Below are 23,837 nucleotides of genomic sequence, written 5' to 3'. Positions count from 1 at the left end.
GGAAAGTGTATGTGGACTGAGCCATCCAAAATTAGAACAGGCAGCTGCAAAATAAATGGCCTTTCAACCAGTGAAATACAAGAGGGAGGCAAGGAACAGGTTGAAGGAAGATAAATATACCTGTACAGCGTAGGGCTTCAGAAAAGGGACCTCTAGGGTCACTAAAATAAGGAGTGAAGACAGCGCTGATAGCAGTGGGTATACAACCTCTAGAATTGAATTGCGCTCTGGTGAAGCCCTGGTCTGTGGTCTGGCTGCCCTGTGTGGAAGACGCTGTGAGGAGTGAGCACTTCCGGGTTTAAATGCAGACCTGGACTGCATCACAGCGGTCACATGACCGGAGAGAAATGAGCTTACACAGGATGGGAGAGAAAAAAAAACAAAAAAAAAAACAAAACAAAAAAAAACACCTTATGTTGTGGGCTGAACAATAGGGCCAGGGGGAGATCAGGAAGACAAGGATTTGGCTACCATTGCAAGGATTTATTTATTTCAGGTATTGGTGTGACTTCTATTCCTAGCCATCTTGGAAGCACTAGATTGCACATGTATGAGATATCGCTATACCTGTATCCTTCAAAGCACAAGGGTGCACCATACTATTACAAGTTATTATCTGTTGTAATTCCTTCTATGCTCAACAATACTCACTTATAGGATCCCTCTTCCTTAACGACCAGCACAGCACTTTTGGAGTTACCATCGCCTGACTCAGCAAAGCACCCTTGGATAGTACCTCTACTAGCCATCTCTCTCTCCTTTGAATTTTTGATGAAGTTGGAACATATATTTTTGTCATGTCTTTTGTTAGTATGTATTTCTGTGATGATGCGGACAGCAATTAATGCCTTGTTTTTGTTCTTTTTTTGTATGTATATTTCAGTAAACGAGATTTTTCTGATGAAGGTCCTATGCTGGACCGAAAACGTTTAAACCTTTCTGTCTGGATGCACAAAATAAAAGTGTCTGAATATTTCACATATTGAGTGCCAAGATTTTTGTCATTTTTGTAGTTTTTTCATCACCACATATTGAGAGCTATAATTTTTCCGTATTTTGACCCACCGAGTCATGTGAGGTCTTATTTTTTGCGGGACGAGTTGACGTTTTTATTGGTACCATTTTCGGGCACGTGACGTTTTTTGATCATTTTTTATTCCGATTTTTGGGACGCAGAATGAACAAAAAACAGCGTTTCATGAATTTCTTTTGGGGGGGTGCGTTTACACCGTTCCGCGTGCGGTAAAATTGATAAAGCGGTTTTATTCTTCAGGTCAGTACGGTTACAGCGATACCTCATTTAGGTTATTTTTTATGTTTTGGCGGTTTTATGCAATGAAAACTATTTTATATAAAAAATTATTATTTTTGCATCGCTTTATTCTGCAAGCTATAACTTTTTTATTTTTTCGCTGATGATGCTGTATGGTGGCTCGTTTTTTGCGGGACAAGATGACATATTCAGCGGTACCATGGATATTTATATGCGTCTTTTTGATCGCGCGTTATTGCACTTTTTGTTTGGCGGTATGATAATAAATCATTATTTTTTGCTTAGTTTTTTATTTTTATTTTTTAAGGGGTTTGCTAAAGGGGTTAACTAATGGGACAGTTTTATAGGGCGGGTCGTTACGGACGCGGCGATACCTAATATGTGTACTTTTATTGTTTTGTTTTTATTTTATTTAAAAAAAAAATGGATTTATTGGGGGAATATTTTTTTTTTCTAATTTATTTGGCGATTTAAAATTATCTTAACACTTTTTTTTTTTAACTTTATTACATAGTCCCAGGTGGGACATCACTGTCCTGTGACAGATCGCTGATCTGTCACATCACAGATCACTGTGACAGATCAGCGATCTGTCACAGGCACTGCTGCAGACTTCCTCATGCCTGCGCTTTGCAGGCACTGAGGAAGTCAGCTCCCTGCAGGCCCCCGAAGGCCCCCGTCGCCATCTTGGATTCGGGGGCCTGCAGGGAAAGAGCCCCCGCAGCAGCGCTGCACATTGCGCTGCTGTGGGGGGCTCAGGGAAGCACGGAGGGAGCCCCCTCCCTGCCGATGCTTCCCTTTAACCCCCGGTACACCGTGATCATGTTTGATCGCGGTGTGCAAAGGGTTAACGTGTCGGAGGCGGTCCGTGACCACCCCTGACACATTGTGCCGGGTGTCAGCTGTGATCAGCTGACACCCGGCCGCAATAAGCGGCGCTCACCATGTGGGCGCCGCTGATCGTGCTAGACGTACTATCCCGTCCATGGGCATAGGGGCTCGGGTCCCATGGACGGGATAGTACGTCTGATGTCAGAAAGGGGTTAAAGACTAAACTTCAGACAGAAAGGCCCACAAACAGCAACTGAAAACCACCGCAGTGAAGGCCTGGCAGAGCATCAAAAAGGAGGAAACAGCATCTGGTGATGTCTATGAGTTCAAGACTTCAGGCAGTCATTGCCAACAAAGGGTTTTCAACCAAGTAGTCGAAATGAACATTTTATTTACAATTATTTAATCTGTCCAATTACTTTTGGCCCATTTAAAAACAGGGTGGCATATGTTAAGGAGTTGAAACTCCTAAACCCTTCATCCAATTTTAATATGGATACTTTCAAATGAAAGCTGAAAGTGTAAAGTCACATGTGACTGGATACACCACCTCCAGCAGGGCGAATTTCTATAACACCCGTGACCCTGGATTCACCGCCTCCAGCAGGGCGAATTTAAACAGAGTTAAGGGAAACACCGGAGAAACAGTTACAATGGAGGGCCCTGCAATAGGGAATGGGGATGTGGAGACCTCCTGCACTCCCCTGAGTCAGTATCCCTACACTCCTGACGATCCCTAGGCAGGTTCCGCACCTGGTGACGAGCTGGATACCTCAAATCCCTAGCTCGCCCTGCACCTATCCCTTTTTAGTGAATTGGACGGTGCAGAAACTAATCCCACCACTGCACTAATACACACACAAGGAAAGTAACAAACAGGGAAAAACACCACTTAGCGTTGCTCTGTTGCTATTGCTCCCAGCAACAGAGTACCACACCAAAGTTCAGCTTCACCCCTGAACTCGACACCTGAATTCAGCTTCTGCCTGAAGCTATTACACCGGAGCTCCCCTGAGCTCCCAGGAACTCCTCTCTGTAGTTCCTTCCTTCACCAGACTTGGTTGGAAATGAGCAATTTCACCAAAAGTCAGTGAGACCACCTGCTACTCCTTTATAGGTAGCAGCCAGGGAATCACACCTGCTTCATTATCACATGCAATAACACCAGCGGCCACTAGGGGCAACTGAACCAAAGTAACCAGAGAGAAATGACCCTAACGGCCACTGGGGGCAAAACTAGAACTAAAACAACCACAATGTAATGACTATAATGGCCACCGGGGGCAAAACTAACTTTAAGCAAACAGCTTAAAGGAGAAAAAAAAGGTTACTTGTGCAAAATCTGTCATAATCCAACCTGGATCATGACAGTACCCTCCCTCAATGAGGGGCCTCTGGACCCCCAAGACTGCTCTTCACCAAAAAAAAAAAACCTACAGTGGGAACGCCCAGATCCAGAGTTCACCCCAACAACTACCTGAACTTCAGGTTTATGACAAACGAGCACCGCTGGTATTGGCAATGTATGTTCCGGAGGCACCACCCATCTCCAAAGCACCGATCTGGGGAACGAGTGGTGTATGGGCAAGTTTGTGGGTATCTCCAGCTGGTAAGTCTCCGGGCCGATGATGGCCGACACCAAATACGGCCCAATCACCTGAGAATTCCAGACCCCCGCAACACACTTCCACTGGATGTTTTTGATGGCCACCCATACATGCTTGTTCACACACAGGTCCGGACCTGAACGTTTAGTGCCATGCATTTGTTTGTCACAATGCGGTGAACTCTTTCTGGAACAGACAACAGAGGCATCCCCCTCTGTCACCACACTCACACCCCGCAATTCACTAAGGGATACACCACCCTTCAACCCCTCCCACTACGAGGTCTGCACCTCTCAGGGTTGGCTAATGGCAAGGGTTGAACCTTGCCCCTACTCTCCTGCATCACCTCCGCTGCTCTCACTGGAGAGGAAGGGGACGTTTGTAGAGAGACAGCAGAGACAGTAGCCCCTAGGCAGCAGCTCTCACACGACTGCTCCCAGCTGACTACTTCCCTAGTCCGCCAATCTAAGACTGGGTTGTGTTTTTAATACCAAGGGGGACCACAGCGATAGGTGCTGGATTTCCCTCCAAGACGTAGTATGACTGGGACTCATCATGATGTCTACTATGCAGCAAAGTGTCTTCTATGACTTGTTTTAACCCCCCCTGGCTCAGTGGGACAGAGTTAATGGCCTGGACGCTTATGGTTTTGTCCGGCATCTCACACCTCAGACCATGAGTCTGGACAAACTGAGCATCCCCCGGACTGACTTCTGCTCCACTGTTAACAAGCACCGGTATGCCCTCAGGTACCTCGCCAACCATCACCTCTGCTGACATAGTACCTTCTGAGGGCGAGAAGGAAATATACACTCCCAGGTCGTCTTCCTCCACACGACCAGGGGGACACGGCTTCTCTGATATTACCGAAGTTTCGGCGTGAGTGCCAAGAACTAAATCATTAGTCTGCTCACTACAGAGATGTACCCCTTCACCTTGGGGAACACCAGGCAGCACCATGGGGACACCAATTCCTCCCACCTGCCTGGGTATGTCTGCCAGTATAAGCAACTCCTGCTCCTCAGCAGGGACTCCAAGGCGCATCTTCACCAAAGCCGCAAATGGACCCTCTAATTGAGGCAGAGGGTAGGCCTCAGACCCATAATTCCGCTGCAGGTGCTGCTTAAACACATCATTCAGCTCCTCACTCAACTCAGTGAGGACAAGCAGCAACTGCTCACCGGTCTGAACTTGGCCCATGGCTCACCAGAGAAAAATGTTAGGGTTGGTGATAATGTAATGTCACGTGTGACTGGACACACTGCCTCCAGCAGGGCGAATTTCTATAACACCTGTGACCCTAGATACACCGCCTCCAGCAGGGCGAATTTAAACAGTTAATGGAAACACCGGGGAAACAGTTACAATGGAGGGCCCTGCAATAGGGAATGGGGACAAGGAGACCTCCTGCACTCCCCTGAGGCAGTGTCCCTACACTCCTGACGATCCCTAGGCAGGTTCCGCACCTGGTGACGAGCTGGATACCTCAAATCCCTAGCTCGCCCTGCACCTATCCCTTTTTAGTGAATTGGACGGTGCAGAAACTAATCCCACCACTGCACTAATACACACACAAGGAAAGCAACAAACAGGGAAAAACACCACTTAGCTTTGCTCTGTTGCTATTGCTCCCAGCAACAGAGTACAACTCCAAAGTTCAGCTTCACCCCTGAAGCTTGACACCTGAATTCAGCTTCCGCCTGAAGCTATTACACCAGAGCTCCCCTGAGCTCCCAGGAACTCCTCTCTGTAGTTCCTTCCTTCGCCAGACTTGATTGGAAATGAGCAATTTCACCAACAGTCAGTGAGACCACCTGCTACTCCTTTATAGGTAGCAGCCAGGGAATCACACCTGCTTCATTATCACGTGCAATAACACCAGCGGCCACCGGGGGCAACTGAACCAAAGTAACCAGAGTGCAATTACCCTAACGGCCACCGGGGGCAAAACTAGAACTAAAACAACCACAGTGTAATGACCCTAATGGCCACCAGGGGCAAAGCTAACTTTAAGCAAACAGCTTAAAGGAAAAAAAAAAAAAGGTTACTTGTGCAAAATTTGTCAGAATCCAACCTGATCATGACAGAAAGTCTGAACTTCAACTGCTTCTGAATTGTTTTGTTTAAAATTCATTGTGGTAATGTCTAGAACCAAAATTAGAAAAATGTTGTCTCTGTCCAAATATATATGGACCTAACTGTATGGGTTGAAAAAGGTAATTACACCTATGACATAAAAAATTGTTCTATCACATGAAGAATATGGTTAATAATGTATTATTAGTTATTAGTTTATTGAGTCAAACATGAATTGCATATTAATATTCTGATAATAATTATATGGATATTACTGATTGCTATGGTACGCTGTGATATTATAGGTTAGGAAAATTACCAGATTTGGTATAGAATAGGGATTGAAGACTTCAAGCAAGATACTGAAATTGATAATAAAGACTTTTCTTATATCTCAAATACAATTGATTCTTACCAGTCTCAAGAAGAAGAACGCTATCTAGAAGTCCCAGAAGTTAACAAAGCTATGATTTCTGAGTAATAATAGACTGTGTCAATTACAATTCATTTCACCACCGACTACCACAAGTGCAGTATTCACCACTGACAACCATGATTAAAGTATCTAACCTGACAACCAGAGGACGATGATCCTATGATGCTGAGATGAACTGTGTTATCACGTTCTTATCAAGTTCCAGTGGTTTCCTATCACATGCAATGCTTCGATGAAAGCTGGTGAACAATAAGGTAATTGTCAGGAAGCTACAACCCTGACGTGTCCTGTGCACTAGGACTGAGGACTGGTTATGGTGCTATGTTTAGCAAGGAAGAGTCATTTTAACGCTTGCTTTGCTGACCAAACACGTCACACCTGTTCAAAGACCTGTGCGGATGACATGGAGGATTCCAGCAATATCCAAAGTGAGCCAATGTAAGTCCAGGTCTTTAAAGGTAACACTGCACAGATATTAAAGCTGCATTTCACCTATGGACTTTGTTTTCTTATCAACATTTGAATTTATGGACTTTGACACATGACACACAAGCTTTACAATATCTATATGCTATTTCAAAGGAATTATCATATAAAGACTGTGTTTTACAAGAACCAAGAAGAAGACAGAAGACATCAAAATGAAGACCAGATGACATCAGATGATGACGATGACTGGACCTAAGATGCTTCAATTTAGATTTAGGGAAGTATAATTACATATTTTATATGAATATTGTTCACGGCTTACCATAACATGAATTCACATCATTATGCTATTGAGTACGTATAACAATAATCTGATATTATTAAGGATATTTAATTATTTTTCCAAAGAAGAAGAAAGAAGATTTTATTATCCTAAAGATTTATCTATTTTGAGGGTTCCAATTGATGTCTGTCACCCTCAAAAGGGGGAATTAGTTATAGATTTATATTATTATTCTCAGTTCTGTACCTAGCGCAATGCTTTTAGCTGACAGGTTATTTCTGTAAATTTAGCTCATGGTAAATGTCAACCCCATATAGAGAGAACACATGCTCTGTGGGACGTATATAATTCATTGCCTGCAGGAAGGGGGCACTCTCTTCGACCACTACGTTGAATGGACAGCTGATATGTAAGTTAACCCCATGTTGCTTTTACGATGCTTCTAAGAGAGACAGATGTCATTTACCATCCAAGGAAAGAAGTGGAACAAGCTTTGCTATAAACAAATGGACAATCTCTTTATAACTATTTCACCTATTTTCATATTTCACTATAATGATCTTTTTTGGTGGAAGATTCAAAAAACCACTACTTTTTTTATAAGAAACTTTGTGATATTTTCTTTAGAGTATCACATCTGGTTACAAGTCCTGAATAAATAAACGAGAATTTTTTACAAACCCGCCAGAACCGGATCGGAGTACTTTAACTACAAAAATTATATTTCTGTAGTGCTCATGGCCATAGCAGATGCGGACTGTCGCTTTCTCGCCGTGGACATTGGAGCTTTTGGCCGTGGCAAGGACTCAGACTTTTAAAAACTCTGATATGGGCAGACGCTTGTATGGCAAAAATTTTAATTTACCCTTGCCACGACCTCTCCCCAACACTCAAGGCCCGCCAATGCCATTTGTTATGGTTGGGGATAAGGCCTTTCAGATGTGTGAAAACCTACTGAAGTCATATTCCAGTCGGCACTTGAACGACAGTGAAAGGATTTTTAACCACAGACTGCCCAGGGCCCGAAGAACAGTTGAGTGTTCCTTTGGGATTCTTGTCTCCAAATGGTGCATTCTTGGGACAGCCATTAATCTAAAAATGGAGACAGTTGATGAGGTGGTCAAAGCCTGTGTGGTTCTCCACAATTACATAATGGCTAAGGAGCGACCCAACATTGAACTGGATGAACCAGTCACAAACCCATTGCCAGATTACCAGCATCACACTCTTCGGTCAGTTGAAGTTGTCCACATGAGGGACCAATTTGCTGCCTACTTTGTTTCTGACATTGGACATCTGGCATGGCAAGATGATATGGTGTAAAATGTTCTGTTGGATTTGTGTACTGTATGTACCAGTTATGATTAAAAAGTTCCTAATGTTTGTTGTTAATAAATATCGTTTTTTATACCTGTACCGAGTCTCCTATGTTTTTCCTCTCAAAACCACTTATTATGTGAGTGGTATGGTAGTTGACATAATTACATCCTGCGTCTCTTCTGCAGTATCTATTGGACGCAGACTGAAGAGACGATGGAGGTATAATACAAGGCATATCTATACTCACTAGGCCAGGTGTCAGAAATAGTGAGTTCATGATGTACAAAAACCCAGCATCATGAATTCACTATTTCGGAAAAATGGCTTGGTGAGTATGCATATGCCTTGTATTATGTCCATTGTTTCTTCAGTTTACATAATCTATTTAAAACAGACTGAAGAGACGATGGAGGTAATAGAATGCTAATGCATATTCACCTGAACAGGTGTCTGAAATAGTGAATTCATGATGTACAAAAACCCAGCATCATGAATTAATTATTTCTGACCCCTGTTGAGGTGAGTATAGATATGCTTTGTATGACTTCCATCATCTCCAGAGTCTGTTTTCAATAGAAAACGTAGACTGAAGAGACAGTTTATATATTCACCAGACCATGTGTCAAAAATAGTGACTTCATGATGCTTAAAAACCCAGCATCATGAATTCACTATTTCTGACACCTGTTCAGGTGAGTATAGATATGCCTTGTATGACCTCCATTGTTTATTCATTGTGTTTTAAAAAGATTACGTAGAATGAAGAGAGAATGTTAGAGGTAATACAAGGCAGATCTACAGTCACCAGGCCAGGTGTCAGCAATAGGTAATTAAGGATGCTGTGTTTTGTGCATCCTGAATTCATTACTTCTGACAGCTGGCCAGGTGACTATAGATATGCCTTGTACTACCTCCATTGTCTCTTCAGTCTGTGTCACATACATTAAGAAGACTGAAGAGATGCTGGAGAAAATACAAGTCATATTAGTTTTTGACAACTCATAGCTCCACAGACACAAGAAGCAAAGCTTCAGTTTTCAAGCTGTCATTCCTGGAACTATGTGGTGTCAAATTCTAAAGTGTACGGCGCAGTGTTTTTACGGCGCACGGTGTGTGTTGCCGGAGGCAAAATACACAAATAGCCAAACAGTATTAGGGGCAAAAAACAATAAATTTATTTTATAAAATTACAAATTAACTGCGACAGCTGGGGGTAGAATGAAGTAACCGGGTGGTGTTTAGTTGGGACGCCTGGCTGGGTAAAGACGACGCAGGGGTTGCAGGGGAAAGGGTAATCAAACTAGTGGGGTCAGGGAGGTCATGGATGGTACTGGAGGCATGGGACGGGAGAAACACACTGGAAGGGAGAGACAAACTAGACATCACAGACACATTGGGAGGGGAGGGGGGAGGGATTTTGAGAGTCCTTGTTTTTTTTGCCTTTTTTTGTAATCTGCGCTGGCTTCTGGGGAGCCTGAGTGTCCTGTTCCTGCGGCCTGGTCCTGGTGGACGGCCTGACAGGGTCTGGGTGCTGCTGCTGAATGCTGGTGCTGGTGGAGGATGTCCAAGCAGAGTCCGGGTGCTGCTGCTGCATGCTGATGGTGGTGGATGATGTCCAAGCAGGGTCCAGGTGCTGCTGCTGCATGCTGATGGTGGTGGAGGATGTCCTGCCAGGGTCCAGGCGCTGGTGGAGGATGTCCTGCCAGGGTCCGGGTACAGTTGCTGCATGCTAGTGGCGGTGGAGGACGTCCAAGCAGGAGCAGCACTTGGCATGGTGGTGGCGGTGGGCTGTCCAACAGAACTCAGCATGGTGGTGGCGCTGTAGTGGTGTCCGGCAGGGCTTGGAATGGTGGTGGCCATGCAGTGGTATGCAGCAGAGCATGGCATTGAGGTCAAGCATGTCAGTGATGGCACAGGTGGAAATGCCACCTTTGACTGCTGAAAATACCGACTCTGCTGCATAGCCTGCATGTAAGCAGCATTGCAGGCCTGCATGACATTGAGCTGGAGATCAGGAGTAAGGTGTTCCAACATGCCCCGTTCTATTTGATTGAAAAAGTGATGTGCTGGCCTCTGGAGGTCGGCTGTCACTTGGTGAAGGCTTCGGTTGACATCCTTGATAAGTGTCTTCATAAGGTTGAAGCCATTATCCAGTCTGTCTCCCATCGCCTTGAGTCCATCAGGAAAGATCGAGCTCAAGTGCAAAAACATGAGTGTCCTGTTCGAGGACTTCTGCCGCTAGTGGGGATACGCCGAAAAAGAAATGGCAGAGGCTTGAGACAGGGGAACACCTGATGGACCAACTTTCTAGTCTCCAGTCTGTGTTGCCGGCCCACTTGCTGCTTCGATGGTGGATGGCTGGGACAGGTCTGTGGCTGTTTGATGAAGGACCGCTCTGGAACGAGGCTCAAGGGTGCTGCTCCAGGTGCTGTGAAAAGAAAACTAAAACATTAGTACCAAATATTTACAATATTAAAAGCGCCAACTCATGTGGAATAGAAAAATACAGATCAGGCAGTACAACACAATCCAATAGACCACAAAAATACATATGTTCTCTGGGCAAGGACAGGTCTCAAAAATGACAGCATGCGGTGGTACTTATATCTTCTGATCCTTGATCCAGAACCACTGGGAACCCGGCTCTCCTGACGAAGGTCTTTGTTGAAGCGATCCTTCATCGAACACCAACGTGTTTTGTGTCAGGAACACCGCACTGCACTTGCTCACTGAGCCAGTGCACGTGTCCTGAGTACAAAAACAGTGCTCAAAGATACCTGTGGAGCGGGGCAGCAGCGGTGAAGATGCGTGCTTCAGACTAACAGGGCCTGAAGCACGTGACTGCTGGGGATGTGGCCTAAGCTCCACAGAGTTAGGAGCTGAAGGAAAACTCCTAGAAAGGTAACTGCGGGACAAGTTACCAAGGGGCATAGGCAGAGACGTAAACCAGATTAAGCCGGGGTCAAAGCACGAGATAGCACAACAATACCAAAGGGTTAGACAGAACGGATAGTCAGGACGTAGCAATAGATCAGAAAACCAGAACGGGCAATAGACGGTACAATAGGGACAAACTGTAACGGAGTAACGATAGCCAAGCCAGGAGGTCAGAACCGGAGAAGACGATGGTACCAAATGTGAGACAGAGAACAGAGTGAGGGGACAGACCGGGTCATACATGGGAATCACTGCAATGCAGTATACAAGCACATCAAGGGTCAGACACACAGCCAGAATAACAGTATAGCTGACAGGGAATCCTAGTCTGGAGTGAGTATAAATACCCCTCCCAGATCCAAAGAGAGGCCGGCAAAAGTTAACCCTGTGAGGACAGGACATTAACCATGTCCTAACCATGACAGTACCCCCTCTTAATGAGGGGCCAATGGACCCCCCAGGTTTCTCAGGGTATCTGGCATGAAAAGCCCGCACCAGTCGATCAGCGTGCACCGAACTGGCCGGAACCCATGACCGAACCTCCACGGAATATCCCTTCCAATGAATAAGGTACTGAAGTCTCCGGCGCACCCACCGTGAATCAATGATGTGCCCTACCTCGTACTCCAATTGACCCTCTACCAACACTGGTGGAGCCACAGATGAGGGATCTTCTCTAACTATCCCCACAGGTTTTAATAGGGACCTGTGGAAGACGTTAGATATTTTGAAGGAGGTGGGCAACTGTAATCTGTAGGCCACCGGGTTGATCACCTCTACAATCTTGTATGGGCCAATAAATTTTGGGCCCAACTTCATAGAGGGTATTTTAAGTTTGACGTTACGGGTGGACAACCAGACTTTTTACCCCACTGTTAACGCAGGACCCAACCCCCTCCTCCTGTCCGCAAAATGTTTGTACTTCTTCTGGGCTTTGAAGATGTTCCCCTGCACCTCCCCCAGAGGGTATTTAACTGTTGTACCATCCCCTCGGCACCAGGGCAATCCAAATCCATACGGGGAAATTCCCCAAACTGCGGAACAAACCCATAATTGACCTGAAAGGGAGACTTTCCGGTAGACTGATTAATATGACAGTTGAATGCAAATTCTGCCATGGGCAATACCTCACACCAGTCTTCCTGTCTGGAGGAGGCCAGGCATCTCAGAATCTGCTCCAACGACTGGTTGGTGTTTTCAGTCTGTCCATTGGATTCCGGGTGATAGGCAGAGGAGAATGACAACGTGACCCCCAACTTCATACAAAACGCTCTCCAAAACCTGGCCACAAATTGCACACCCCTGTCCAACACCACGTTCACGGGCACTCCATGCAATCGAACAATGTGCTGTATAAACAAGCGGGCCAAGGTTTCAGCAGATGGTAACGCAGGTAATGGCACAAAGTGGGCTTGCTTAGAAAATCTATCAACCACTACCCATACCACTGAGTTGCCCTTGGAAGATGGAAGATTAGTGATAAAGTCCATGGACAGGTGTGTCCATGGTTTATCCGGAATTGGCAAAGGCACCAATTCCCCTGCCGGCCCTTAGAGCTTTTAGAGCGCGCGCACACCCCACAAGTATTTACAAACCTTTTTATATCAGTACCCATAGAGGGCCACCAAAAACCCCTAGCTACTGCCCCCCGGGTAGCTGCAATACCAGGGTGTGCACTTAATACAGAATCATGAAATTCTTGAAGGAGTGTGAGACGGAATTGTTTGGGTACAAACAATTTACCTGGGAGTTTATTCCTGGGAGCTTGTGCTTCCAGAATCTCTCTGTAACTCAGAGGAGATTTCGGCTACAACCACTCCTGGGTGAAGAATGGAGGAAGAAGGTTCTGGAGGGGACACAGAATCAAAACTTCGGGATAAGGCATCCGCCTTTACATTTTTAGACCCTGGTCGGAACGTGATGGTAAAATGAAATTGAGAAAAAAAAGTGCCCACTGAGCCTGTCTGGGGGTCAATCTCTTAGCAGACTCGATATAGGCCAGGTTTTTATGATCAGTGATGACCGTAATGGGATGAGTGGCCCACTCCAAAAAATGCCTTCATTCTTCGAAGGCCAATTTAACCGCTAACAATTCCCTGTTACCGACATCATAGTTTCTCAGCCAAAGAGAACTTCTTAGCGAAAAAGGGACAGGGTTTGAGGTTAGTCAGGGTAGAGGGGCCCTATGACAATACTGCCCCCACCCCCACCTCCGAAGCGTCGACCTCGACGATAAAAGGTCTTGACGAATCGGGTTGTACCAACACAGGGGCTGTGGTAAAACACTTCTTTAATGTAAGGAAGGAATTTTTTGCGGCCACGGACCAATTTTTTTACATCTGCCCCTTTAAGAGTGAGGTCTGTCAAGGGTTTCACCACCTCCGAGAACACTTTAATGAACTTCGTATAATAATTAGCGAAGCCCAGAAATCGCTGCAACCACTTCAGGTCATGAGGCTGCACCCAATCGGTAATGGCTTGAACCTTTCCTGGATCCATGCGGAATCCCTCCCCGGATACAATTACACCCAGAAAAGACAGTTCTTGCATAAAAAATGAGCAATTCTCCAGCTTAGCATACAAATGGTTCTCCCGAAGTCTCATAAGAACGGTACGTAAATGGTGTAAGTGTGACTGACTGTCCTCAGAGTATATCAAGATGTCATCCAAGTAGATGACTACATAACGCCCAATCAAGTCAGAAAAAACAACATTAATGAAGTTCTGAAAAACAGCAGGAGCGTTAGTGAGGCCGAAGGGCATAACCAGGTTTTCAAACAGCCCCTCAGTTGTCAGGAACGCTGTTTTCCATTCATCCCCCTCCCAGATCCTGACAATATTAAATTATAATGCAAAAAAGGATCTAAATATCTAATCATATAAATATCCCCTAAAACAGATACTTTATTGATTAAAAACCATAACTGGTTATACACCAAACAAAGTGACAAAAAACACAAAACAAATAGTGTTCAAACAAAAACCCATAAAAGGGAACAACTAGGATTCCCTAATGTGCAAACTGAGCTTCCACCTGCCTGGCCACGGAGGTTGGCACCCTGGGGGGGGGGGATGACATTGTGGCGCCCCCGCTCAACGATGACTATCCCTAGGGGCCCTGATATACCCTGCAGCCACTAGGGAGACCCTCTACTCGATAATTAAAGGGACTCCTAATTTCTATACAGAGATAATCCTGCTCTAAAGAGGACCCTATGTCCCTTATAAGTTAAAAACAATACAACACATTTGGCAAAAGGTGGCCTATATGGGTAGCAAATTAATGTAACAGACCCCTCATACAGTCTCAATCACAATATATAGTGCAAAATGCAAAGGGGTTCATTAGCTGGAAAATTCAATAACACTTGATGATGCAACAACCTTTATAAGCACACCTTCCTTGTTTCGGATAGCAGCCTTGATACTCAAAGATACATATCACCAGAGGCATAATCCACTAGTACCATAATATTCACATCCAACTAGTGCCAAAATGCTATCAGACATGGCTTAATATGCATCCATGTCTTAATATGCAACCAATTAATGTCAACACAGATAAAAAATGAGCACAGAATTGCAATAGCGATACTCATCTGTGTCACCCACCACCTGCCATCACATGGTTAACGCCTCAACGCGTTTCGCCTACTTAGACTCATCAGGAGGCCAGATATTTTGATATCTGTCCCAGATAAGGTGCAGTAGCCAAACGATACTTCACTAACCTCCCTTTTAAAACCACCGCCATCAGTATGTATGTAATGCCCACTCACAATCCTGTGACGTAGCGTCCTCCCATGGTCTTAGGGCGCATGTCCCAGCGTCACTGGTATATGCCCAATCAGGGACCTCAATCAGAGCATCTCACTGTGCTTAACCATCCCTGAGGCCGTCCCTGGCTTCCGGGTCTCTCATGCAGCACACATTCAAGTGCTCCACTACGCATGATCCCCTATTCCTCACTGAAGCCGTCTCTTACTTCCGGGTACCTCATATGGCACACAGTCATATGCTCTATCGTGCCTGCTCCGGGCACTGACGCCATAACCAATGTACCAGCGTAACGTACCCACCCCACACCGTTACATCAGACCTCCCAGTTTATGGCCGAGTCGCCTGTCTGTGTCATACTGCGCATGCTCAGCGATACAACAAAATGCCCGACATATCCCCTGTCTGCACCTTTATACACCACGTTATCAGCTCAAATGTAACTGAATGAGTTACAGCGCGCCATCGCATTAGAGCCTCTCAGCTAGATTGGCAATGTAAGCAGGCAGCAGAATATATCATAAAAATAAAATGAACTGGGAGTAGACACAGTATAATATTTTATTATCCTATAAAGCGTGGGGATACAAACGCCTCAGAAGACTCAGATACCAAGAATTGTTCTATATCCCATAGGGCATATATAGCAGCATATGGTAAAGGGAAAATGATACATAAAATATTCCATAATGATAAATGGGAATCCCAAAAGAAAAAGGAAACCAAACACAAAAACTGAGAAGGCCAATTAACTCAAAAAAGGTCACATCCTTCAGTTGTGGCTTATAAGAAACAGACAAACAAGAGCTGTTCATTTAGCCCCCTAGGCTCCAGTGACTCCATCCTAAAAATCCACTCACATTCTCTTCTAAGAATCATCTTATCTACATTCCCTCCTCTCGGGTTCACATTGACCACTTCTATTATAGTGAATTTGATATCCCCGGGGTTACCTTTATGACACATCCACATATGTTTTGCAAGTGGGGTCTCCCTTTGATTCCTAATGTCACCCATGTGTTCCCCCACTCTCCTTCTAAACTCCCTTTTGGTCTTCCCTATGTAGTCTCTGGGGCACGAGCATGTGGCCATATACACAACTCCTGTGGTCTTGCAGTTCGAGAAGTCTCGTTGATAAAAAACTTTCCCGTGCTTGAGTTGCGAAAGCACTTCCCAGGTTTCATAAATTTACAGAAACTGCAATCCCCACACTTAAAGAAGCCACAAGGTCTCCTGTCCAGCCATGTACCACTGACCCCTTGTCTCCTATATTGGCTGTGTACCAACATATCCTTAATGGATTTGCCTTTCCTAAACGTAATATTGGGACGCTCACTAACCATATCCTTTAGGTCTGGGTCTAGTCTGAGAACATCCCAATGTCTGGACAGGATCCTTCTGACCTCCTGATGCCTGGCATCAAATGTCCCAATAATCCTTAGCTGTTCGGTCGAGCCCTCGACCACGCGTTTCTGCAGCAATTGCTGTCTATTTGCTTTACTTGCAAAATCATACGCTGTGTCAAGAATGTGTCTTGGATACCCCTTTTCCCTGAAGCGGCCAAACATGTCCCCAGCTTGTTTCTGGAAGAGATCATTCCTAGAGCAATTCCTCCTCAATCTGAGGAATTGTCCCTTAGGGATACCTCTCTTTTCTAATCTTGATGTCTAGAAATGGTATTCCTGTTTTATGGATCTCGGAGGTAAACTTGAGACCCACATCGTTTTGGCTCAATTCCCTCACAAACTCTACAAATTGATTCTTCGACCCTGTCCATATCACAAAAACATTGTCTATGAATCTATACCACATAGATACCAGATTATGAGACCATTTTTCTTCACCCCCGAATATGATAGTCTCCTCCCACCAGCCCAGGAACAAATTTGCATACGACGGGGCACAGGGACTCCCGATCGCAGTGCCCCTGAGCTGGTGGTAGAACCTGCCCTTGAAGGTAAATGCATTGTGGGTAAGTGTGAACCGCAAGAGAGATGCCAGTAAGTTATTGAGCCCTCTGCACGCTACTGATCTTTGACTTAGAAAATGTCCTACACCTCTGATCCCTGCTTCATGTGGTATGTTGCTATATAGGGCTTCTATATCAATGGAAGCCAACCAGACATTCTCTTCAAGCTGTACCCCCTCCAGTTTCAGCAGTAAATCTGATGTATCCCTCAAGTATGATGGGATGGAGACAACATAAGGATGCAGAATCTGATTGATATAAAGACCACAATTTTGTGTTAAAGAGTCCACACCCGATACAATCGGCCTCCTCATTAGAGGGTCCAGGCCCTTATGTATCTTTGGTAATGCATAAAATGTTGCTGCCAATGGAAACTTAGGGGGAAGAAAATCGAATTCCGTTTTCGAAATTAAACCATCTGCCAAAGCCCCAACTAGGATTAATCGGAGTTCCTCCTTATAGGCAGTCATAGGGTTACCCCCAAGTACCTCATAGGTGGAATTATCCTGTAATATAGCATAACACATGGTACGATACTCCTTATGGTTCATAATTACCAAGTTACCCCCTTTGTCGGAGGATTTCACCACCAATTGGTCATTCTTCTTAAGGGCCTCCAGAGCTGACCGCTCACTTGCCACCAGATTGTCACAATTTTCCCACTCAGGTTTTGTTATCCTCTTAAGGTCCCTCTCCACCAGCAGGGCAGAGATATCAATATTTCCCATATCACCCTGAGGTGGCATCTTCTCACTTTTATTTCTCAATGTGGTGAACAGGCCCTTACCGACATTAGGGGCTCTGTCATTTTCCCTAAGGAGGCCAAGGAGCGCCTCATAGCCCTCAATGTCTTCCTCGCTGAGGCCCTGCTGTCGACATACCTCCCGACTATTGTGTCTGAAAAACTTTCTCCACTTCCATTTCCTGCAAAACAGATTTAAATCCTTCACCCATTTGAAACAGTTGAACTTATTGGTCAGTACAAAGTTCAAGCCTCTCGAGAGGACACTCTGCTCATCCCTTGTCTGGGTGTGCAAGGACAGGTTCAGAATCTGTCCCCTTAATGGTTGAAACGGGTTCTGAGTTGATAGCCTGTCCTCGCACCTTGGTCCAAAAAAGAGGAAGAGGAGGAGGTAGAGGTAAAGGCTTGAACAGACCCAGATGCCATATTGGGTACCGAGAACGAGGTTGGCACCTTCATGCCTCCCCTGTAAGACCCTCTTCCCTTTCTCTCAAATCTGCCCCTCCTGCCTTGCCATCTCTGTTTCGGTAAAGTTTCTCTATATTGATGTACACCACCCGATGTTAATTCTGCCCTTTCCGTATCAGAAGTATATACATCAGAGGACGAAGCCTCTGCCTGTCTTTTTGATAATTAAACACCTGATTTTCACTAAAGTCCTTTAGATCCCTGTGAAACTGTAGATGTTTTCGCTCTTTCAATAGGGCCTGATACCTCTCAGAGGTTTGTAATAACCCCTCCCTTCTATTGAAGTCGGGATCTACTTTAAACTTGGACTCGTTCAATCAATTTGTTCAATTCACTGGTAGACCTCTCAAGCACCTTCCTTTCTTCTGCTAACAAGATAACAAGATTTGCATGAATCTCATAGATGATTCTATAGACTCCTTGATCCATGCACTCATAAGATCAGGTGAGGCAATCCTGGGGGGAAGGATTAATATTTATCCTCAGACCTCTTGGAATAATCCGATTTTTTAAATAATTCTCCAAGGTTCTTATTTCCCACCAGGATTTCAGAAAATCCTTGTACCCCCATATACTTCATTAAACAGATTCTTGAGAGCCAAAGGACCAGTACTATTCTCGGGTATCCCCCCTATTCTGAATGCCTGATTTACATCTTTCAGCCACAAATCTGAATTAATTGGGCTCGCAAGGAAACTGGCGATCCCTGAATCGTATTCTGACAATATCAAATTATAATGCAAAAAAGGATCTAAACATCAAATCATATAAGTATCCCCTAAAACAGATACTTTATTGATTAAAAAACCATAACTGGTTATACACCAAAGAAAGTGACAAAAACACAAAACAAATAGTGTTCAAACAAAAACCCATAAAGGGAACAACTAGGAATCCCTAATGTGCAAACTGAGCTTCCACCTGCCTGGCCGCGGAGGTTGGCACCCTAGGGGGGAATGTTGTGGCGCCCCCGCTCAACGATGACTATCCCTAGGGGCCTTGATATACCCTGCAGCCACTAGGGAGACCCTCTACCCGATAATTAAAGGGACCCCTAATTTCTATAGAGAGATAATCCTGCTCTAAAGAGGACCCTATCTCCCTTATAAGTTAAAAACAATAGAACACATTTGGCAAAAGGTGGCCTATATGGGTAGCAAATTAATGTAACAGACCCCTCATACAGTCTCAATCACAATACATAGTGCACAAATGCAAAGGGGGGTTCCCAGATCCTTATAAGGTTACAAGCCCCTCGTAGATCGAGGTTAGAAAACCATTTGGCCCCCGTGAGTTGGTTGCATAGTCAGGAATCAACGGGAGAGGGTACGTATTCTTAACAGTAATTTTATTCAGTTCCCGAAAGTCGAGGCACAGTCGCAACCCACCATCTTTTTTCTTTACACAGAAAAACCCCGCTGCCACGGGTGAGACCGAGGGCCGAATATGACCCTTGCGAAGGCTCTCTTTGATGTACTCTTTCATAGCTTGGCGCTCAGGCACGGACAAATTAAATAAACGAGCCTTGGGTAATTTGACTCCAGGTACTAAATCGATAGCACAATCAAATGGTCTATGTGGTGGGAGTGCCTCAGCCTCGCTTTCGGAAAACATGTCTTCAAAGTCTCTCAGGTACTCCGGAATACCCTCCAGACCGACAGACCTTATCGGATTGACAAAAGGAACCGGGTTACAACACAGACCATTATCATTACATCCCCATCGGATGAACTCCCCCTTCACCCAATCAATGAGAGGATTGTGGCGTTGCAACCAGGGCATCCCCAATACCAGTCCTGCAGGCAGAGTATTCATAATGAAACAACTTAACTTTTCCACATGAGTGGAACCCATTTTCATAGAAAAAACTTCAGACATAAAGCAAATTCCATCCCGGGTAAGAGGGGATGAATCCACAGCCACAATTTTAACAGTGTTTTTTAATCTGACTGTCCCTATCTTATTAAGGGTAACAACTTGGGCATCAGATTAATGGAGGAACCACAGTCAAAGGCGGTGGTCATAACTGGACCACCAGCAAGTTCCAATTCAACCTGGAGCACCATCTTTATACGTGAGAAAAAAAATGTACCTGGTAGTCTGGACAACCTCCTCGATTGTTGTCCAGACTCAGTCGTTTCTCTGAAGGGCAGGAGGGGCAATTCCTTTTCCAATGTCCAGAGGCTCCACAGTAAAAGCATAGTAGATTGTCTCTACAGTGCCTTCTCTCTTTCTCCTTAACCGACACTGACCCAACCTCCATGGGCTCAGATACAGGTGCAGTGTCACACAATTTGGGGTACAAGGGAGACTCTTGTTGCATCATTCCTCTAGCACAGAGTCTCCGGTCCATATGGACTGCCTGCATCATGGCATCCTCCAGGGTATCAGGAGGAGGATGCAATGCCAGAGCATCCTGCAGACAGTCAGACAGGCCCCTGCAGAACAAGCCCCTCAGGGCGGCATCGTTCCAGGATGCTTCGGCGGTCCAACATCTAAACTCTGATCAGAACCATTCAGCAGAGTGCCTCCCCTGTGTCACACTCATCACCATATCCTCTGCCAGATGCACTCTATCAGGCTCATCATAAATGTGCCCCAGAGCCTCAAAGAACAAATTCACAGACATACGTTCAAGAGCAGAGGAAGAGAGAGAAAAAGCCAATACCTGTGGAGCCCCCCAAAGTAGGGAAATGACGACCCCCACCCTCTGGAACTCATCCCCGGAGGAGCGGGGCCTCAGAGAAAAAAAAGCTGGCATCCTTCTCTGAATGACCTGAACTCCCTTTTATCCCCTGAGAAAGGGTCCGGCAATTTGACCGGAGATTCGGGGGATGCCAATGACACATCTCTATCCCCAGCACTAGGAGCCCCTGCAGTGACAGCCCCCTGCACAGTATCCACCAACTGTTGCTGGGTATGGGCCATCGTGCGCTGTTCCACATTAAGTTTGTGGAACATTTGGGTCAGGTGCTTGACCTGATCAGCCAAAGCTTGCATGGAATCCATGAAGATACTTTTTTTCCTCAGAAAGAGAAAAAAAACTAAAATGGTCAGCTATAATGTCAGGAACACCGCACTGCACTTGCTCACTGAGCCAGTGCGCATGTCCTTAGTACAAAAACAGTGCTCAAAGATACCTGTGGAGTGGGGCAGCAGCGGTGAAGATGCGTGCTTCAGACTAACAGGGACTGAAGCACGTGACTGCTGGGGGCATGGCCTAAGCTCCACAGAGCTAGGAGCTGAAGGAAAGCTCCTAGAAAGGTAACTGCGGGACAAGTTACCAAGGGGCATAGGCAGAGACGTAAACCAGATTAAGCCGGGGTCAAAGCACGACATAGCACAACAATACCAAAGGGTTAGACAGAATGGATAGTCAGGACATAGCAATAGATCAGAAAACTAGAACAGGCAATAGACGGTATAATCTGTAACGGAGTAACGATAGCCAAGCCAGGAGGTCAGAACAGGAGAAGACGATAGTACCAAAACGTGAGAGAACAGAGTGAGGGGACAGACCGGGTCATACACAGGAATCAAACAAGCAATGCAGTATACAAGCACACCAGGGGTCAGACACATAGCCAGAATAACAGTGTAGCTGACAGGGAATCCTAGTCTGGAGTGAGTATAAATACCCCTCCCAGATCCAGAGAGAGGCCGGCAAAAGTTAACCCTGTTAGAACAGGACATTAACCATGTCCTAACCATGACTTTGAGCACTGTAAAAAAAAAAAAAAAAAAAAAAAAAAAAAAAGTTTAGACAATGCACTTTTGGCTGGGATCACACAGATGTGTGTGATGAGAGAAACTCTCAGGAGTTTCTTGCATCACACACAGTCGTGTGATCCCGGCCATGGTCACAGCTGCATCACACAGCATTGCAATACTTACGAAATGCTTTGCGGACCCGATCTGGGGCATGGTCCCATCCATCCATCATCGCTTTTGCCACCTCATTCCATAGTCGCTGGATCCACACCTTGTCCGAGTGCTGTGAAACTCGGGTGTCCCACAACGGGACTCGCTCATGGACCAGGGAGATGAGGATGTTGTTGTTTATGTGGTCTTCATCCCGTTATGGAACTTAGAAAAGAAAGAAATACATTAAAGTTGGAGAGATTAAAAAAAAGAAAAGAAAGAACAAAAAACAGACAGAAAACAGGTAATAATAAGTAAAGTCAAGAAAAAAAAGGTACAGAAATAAGCAAAGTGAAGAAATGAACAGGCAAGAATAGTACAGTCAGGATACAATAAACAGAGTACAATCAGTCAGGTATACTTACACGCCGCCTAGACACCCGAACTTCTCCTTGCTGCTCCTGCTCGCCCTCTGCTACAGTTGAACTGAACTGTTCTGAAAAAAGAAAAAAAAATTTTTGCCACATGTGTAGATATGATAGAGAATACTTACCAATCTATAGAGGGGAGTACTCACTTCACTTTCCTGTCCAGCATGTTCAGGGACAGGGCGCTCCTCTGAAGATGATATATATTCTGATGAATGCAGCAAGTAAAAAGAGACAGAAATTATTAGTACATATAAAGAGAGGAAAAAAAAAAAGACAGACATTGGCTTTAATACTCACATTGTTCAAATTGGAGATTCTTCACAGGTCAGCGCTTCTTCTCTGCTTGTGTGCAGTCTGCAGAGTTGTGGACTGCCAATGCACACTCCCTCTTTTTATCTAGGTTTGTGTGGGGGTGGCTAATTAGTGTCTAGACAGGTTTATTGTGGGAAAACATATGCGTTCACAAACGCAAACAAAGGCGGGAGCTTGTGAATACATGCGTTCGCATAGACTGCAATGCATTTTTTCGATGCATTACTTCCGAAAACGACCGCATACGTTTCTAGGCGGTAAATTGACGCCTCCAAAATTGCAACATGTTGCGTTTACTGTTCCCAGCCGCATGCGTCGTCAAACGCGGCAAAAAGCATCCAATCGCATGTACCTGCGTCCCCAATGTTAAAGATAGGAAACCAAGAAGCATGCGGAAAGATGCAATAGAAAAGCTGCGCACACAAACGCTGATGTGAAACCAACCTAACTGAGGCAAGTGAGGCCTGTAGTTCTTTGGATGTTGCTGTGGGGACTTTTGTGATCTCTTGGAGGAGTTGTTGCTGAGCTCCTTTGGTAATTATGGTTGGCCGGCCACTCCTGAGAAAGTTTAGCTGTCTTGCACCATGTGCCCATACCAGTAAGCGCCTGTCTTAATCCTGCTCATTTAGACACTGTTCATATATTCAGGTTTTAAATACATTAGATAGGGACTGCTTCAATACGGGTTACCTTGATGTTGGTAAAGCAGCTTGACATACATTTTTTTGCAAAAAAAACGTATCGACTAAATACCCTGTGTTTGTTATTACCTTTTATCAGCACTTGCTAATTACTGTTATATGTCTTATTGCAAGGTATTTTTGCACATTTGTCATTCTGTGCTTTTTGTTTGTGTTTCAGTCAGGGTGGTGTGAACATGGTCCAACAGACTTGTTCACATTGTGCATGTCACATGTGTGTTTTTAATCCAGTTTTTTTCTTGCTTATGCATGATTTGAGAGACCCCACCCCTCTCTTGTGTGACATGCACATAAGGAGCTGTCTTGCACCACGTGTCCATACCAGGAAGCTCCTGTCTTAATCCTGCTCATTTAGACACTGTTCATATGTTCAGGTTTTAAATA

At 45.0% G+C, this 23,837-nt stretch overlaps 1 protein-coding gene across 1 annotated transcript; it reads right to left on the bottom strand.

Annotated features, from left to right (window-relative positions):
- Positions 1-9,407: 9,407 nt before the first annotated feature.
- LOC141052570 (uncharacterized) lies at positions 9,408-22,793 on the bottom strand. Its single transcript, XM_073549816.1, has 5 exons — positions 22,738-22,793; positions 22,587-22,645; positions 22,435-22,505; positions 22,043-22,234; positions 9,408-10,683 (listed from the first exon to the last, which is right to left on the bottom strand). Exon 5 carries the CDS (start codon positions 10,464-10,466, stop codon positions 9,450-9,452), a length of 1,017 nt encoding a protein of 338 aa, XP_073405917.1. The 5' UTR covers positions 10,467-10,683; positions 22,043-22,234; positions 22,435-22,505; positions 22,587-22,645; positions 22,738-22,793; the 3' UTR covers positions 9,408-9,449.
- Between the last annotated feature and the right edge of the window lie 1,044 nt (positions 22,794-23,837).

This window comes from Dendrobates tinctorius, unplaced genomic scaffold (assembly GCF_039654945.1).
Source record: "Dendrobates tinctorius isolate UK_male_01 unplaced genomic scaffold, ASM3965494v1 ptg000162l, whole genome shotgun sequence".
Classification (NCBI taxonomy): Eukaryota; Metazoa; Chordata; class Amphibia; order Anura; family Dendrobatidae; genus Dendrobates; species Dendrobates tinctorius.
This window is presented reverse-complemented; position numbering and strand designations above follow the sequence as displayed.

Excerpts from the sequence above, each read along its gene's own strand:
- LOC141052570 (XM_073549816.1), bottom strand. The coding sequence starts at position 10,466 with ATGTTTTTGCACTTGAGCTCGATCTTTCCTGATGGACTCAAGGCGATG.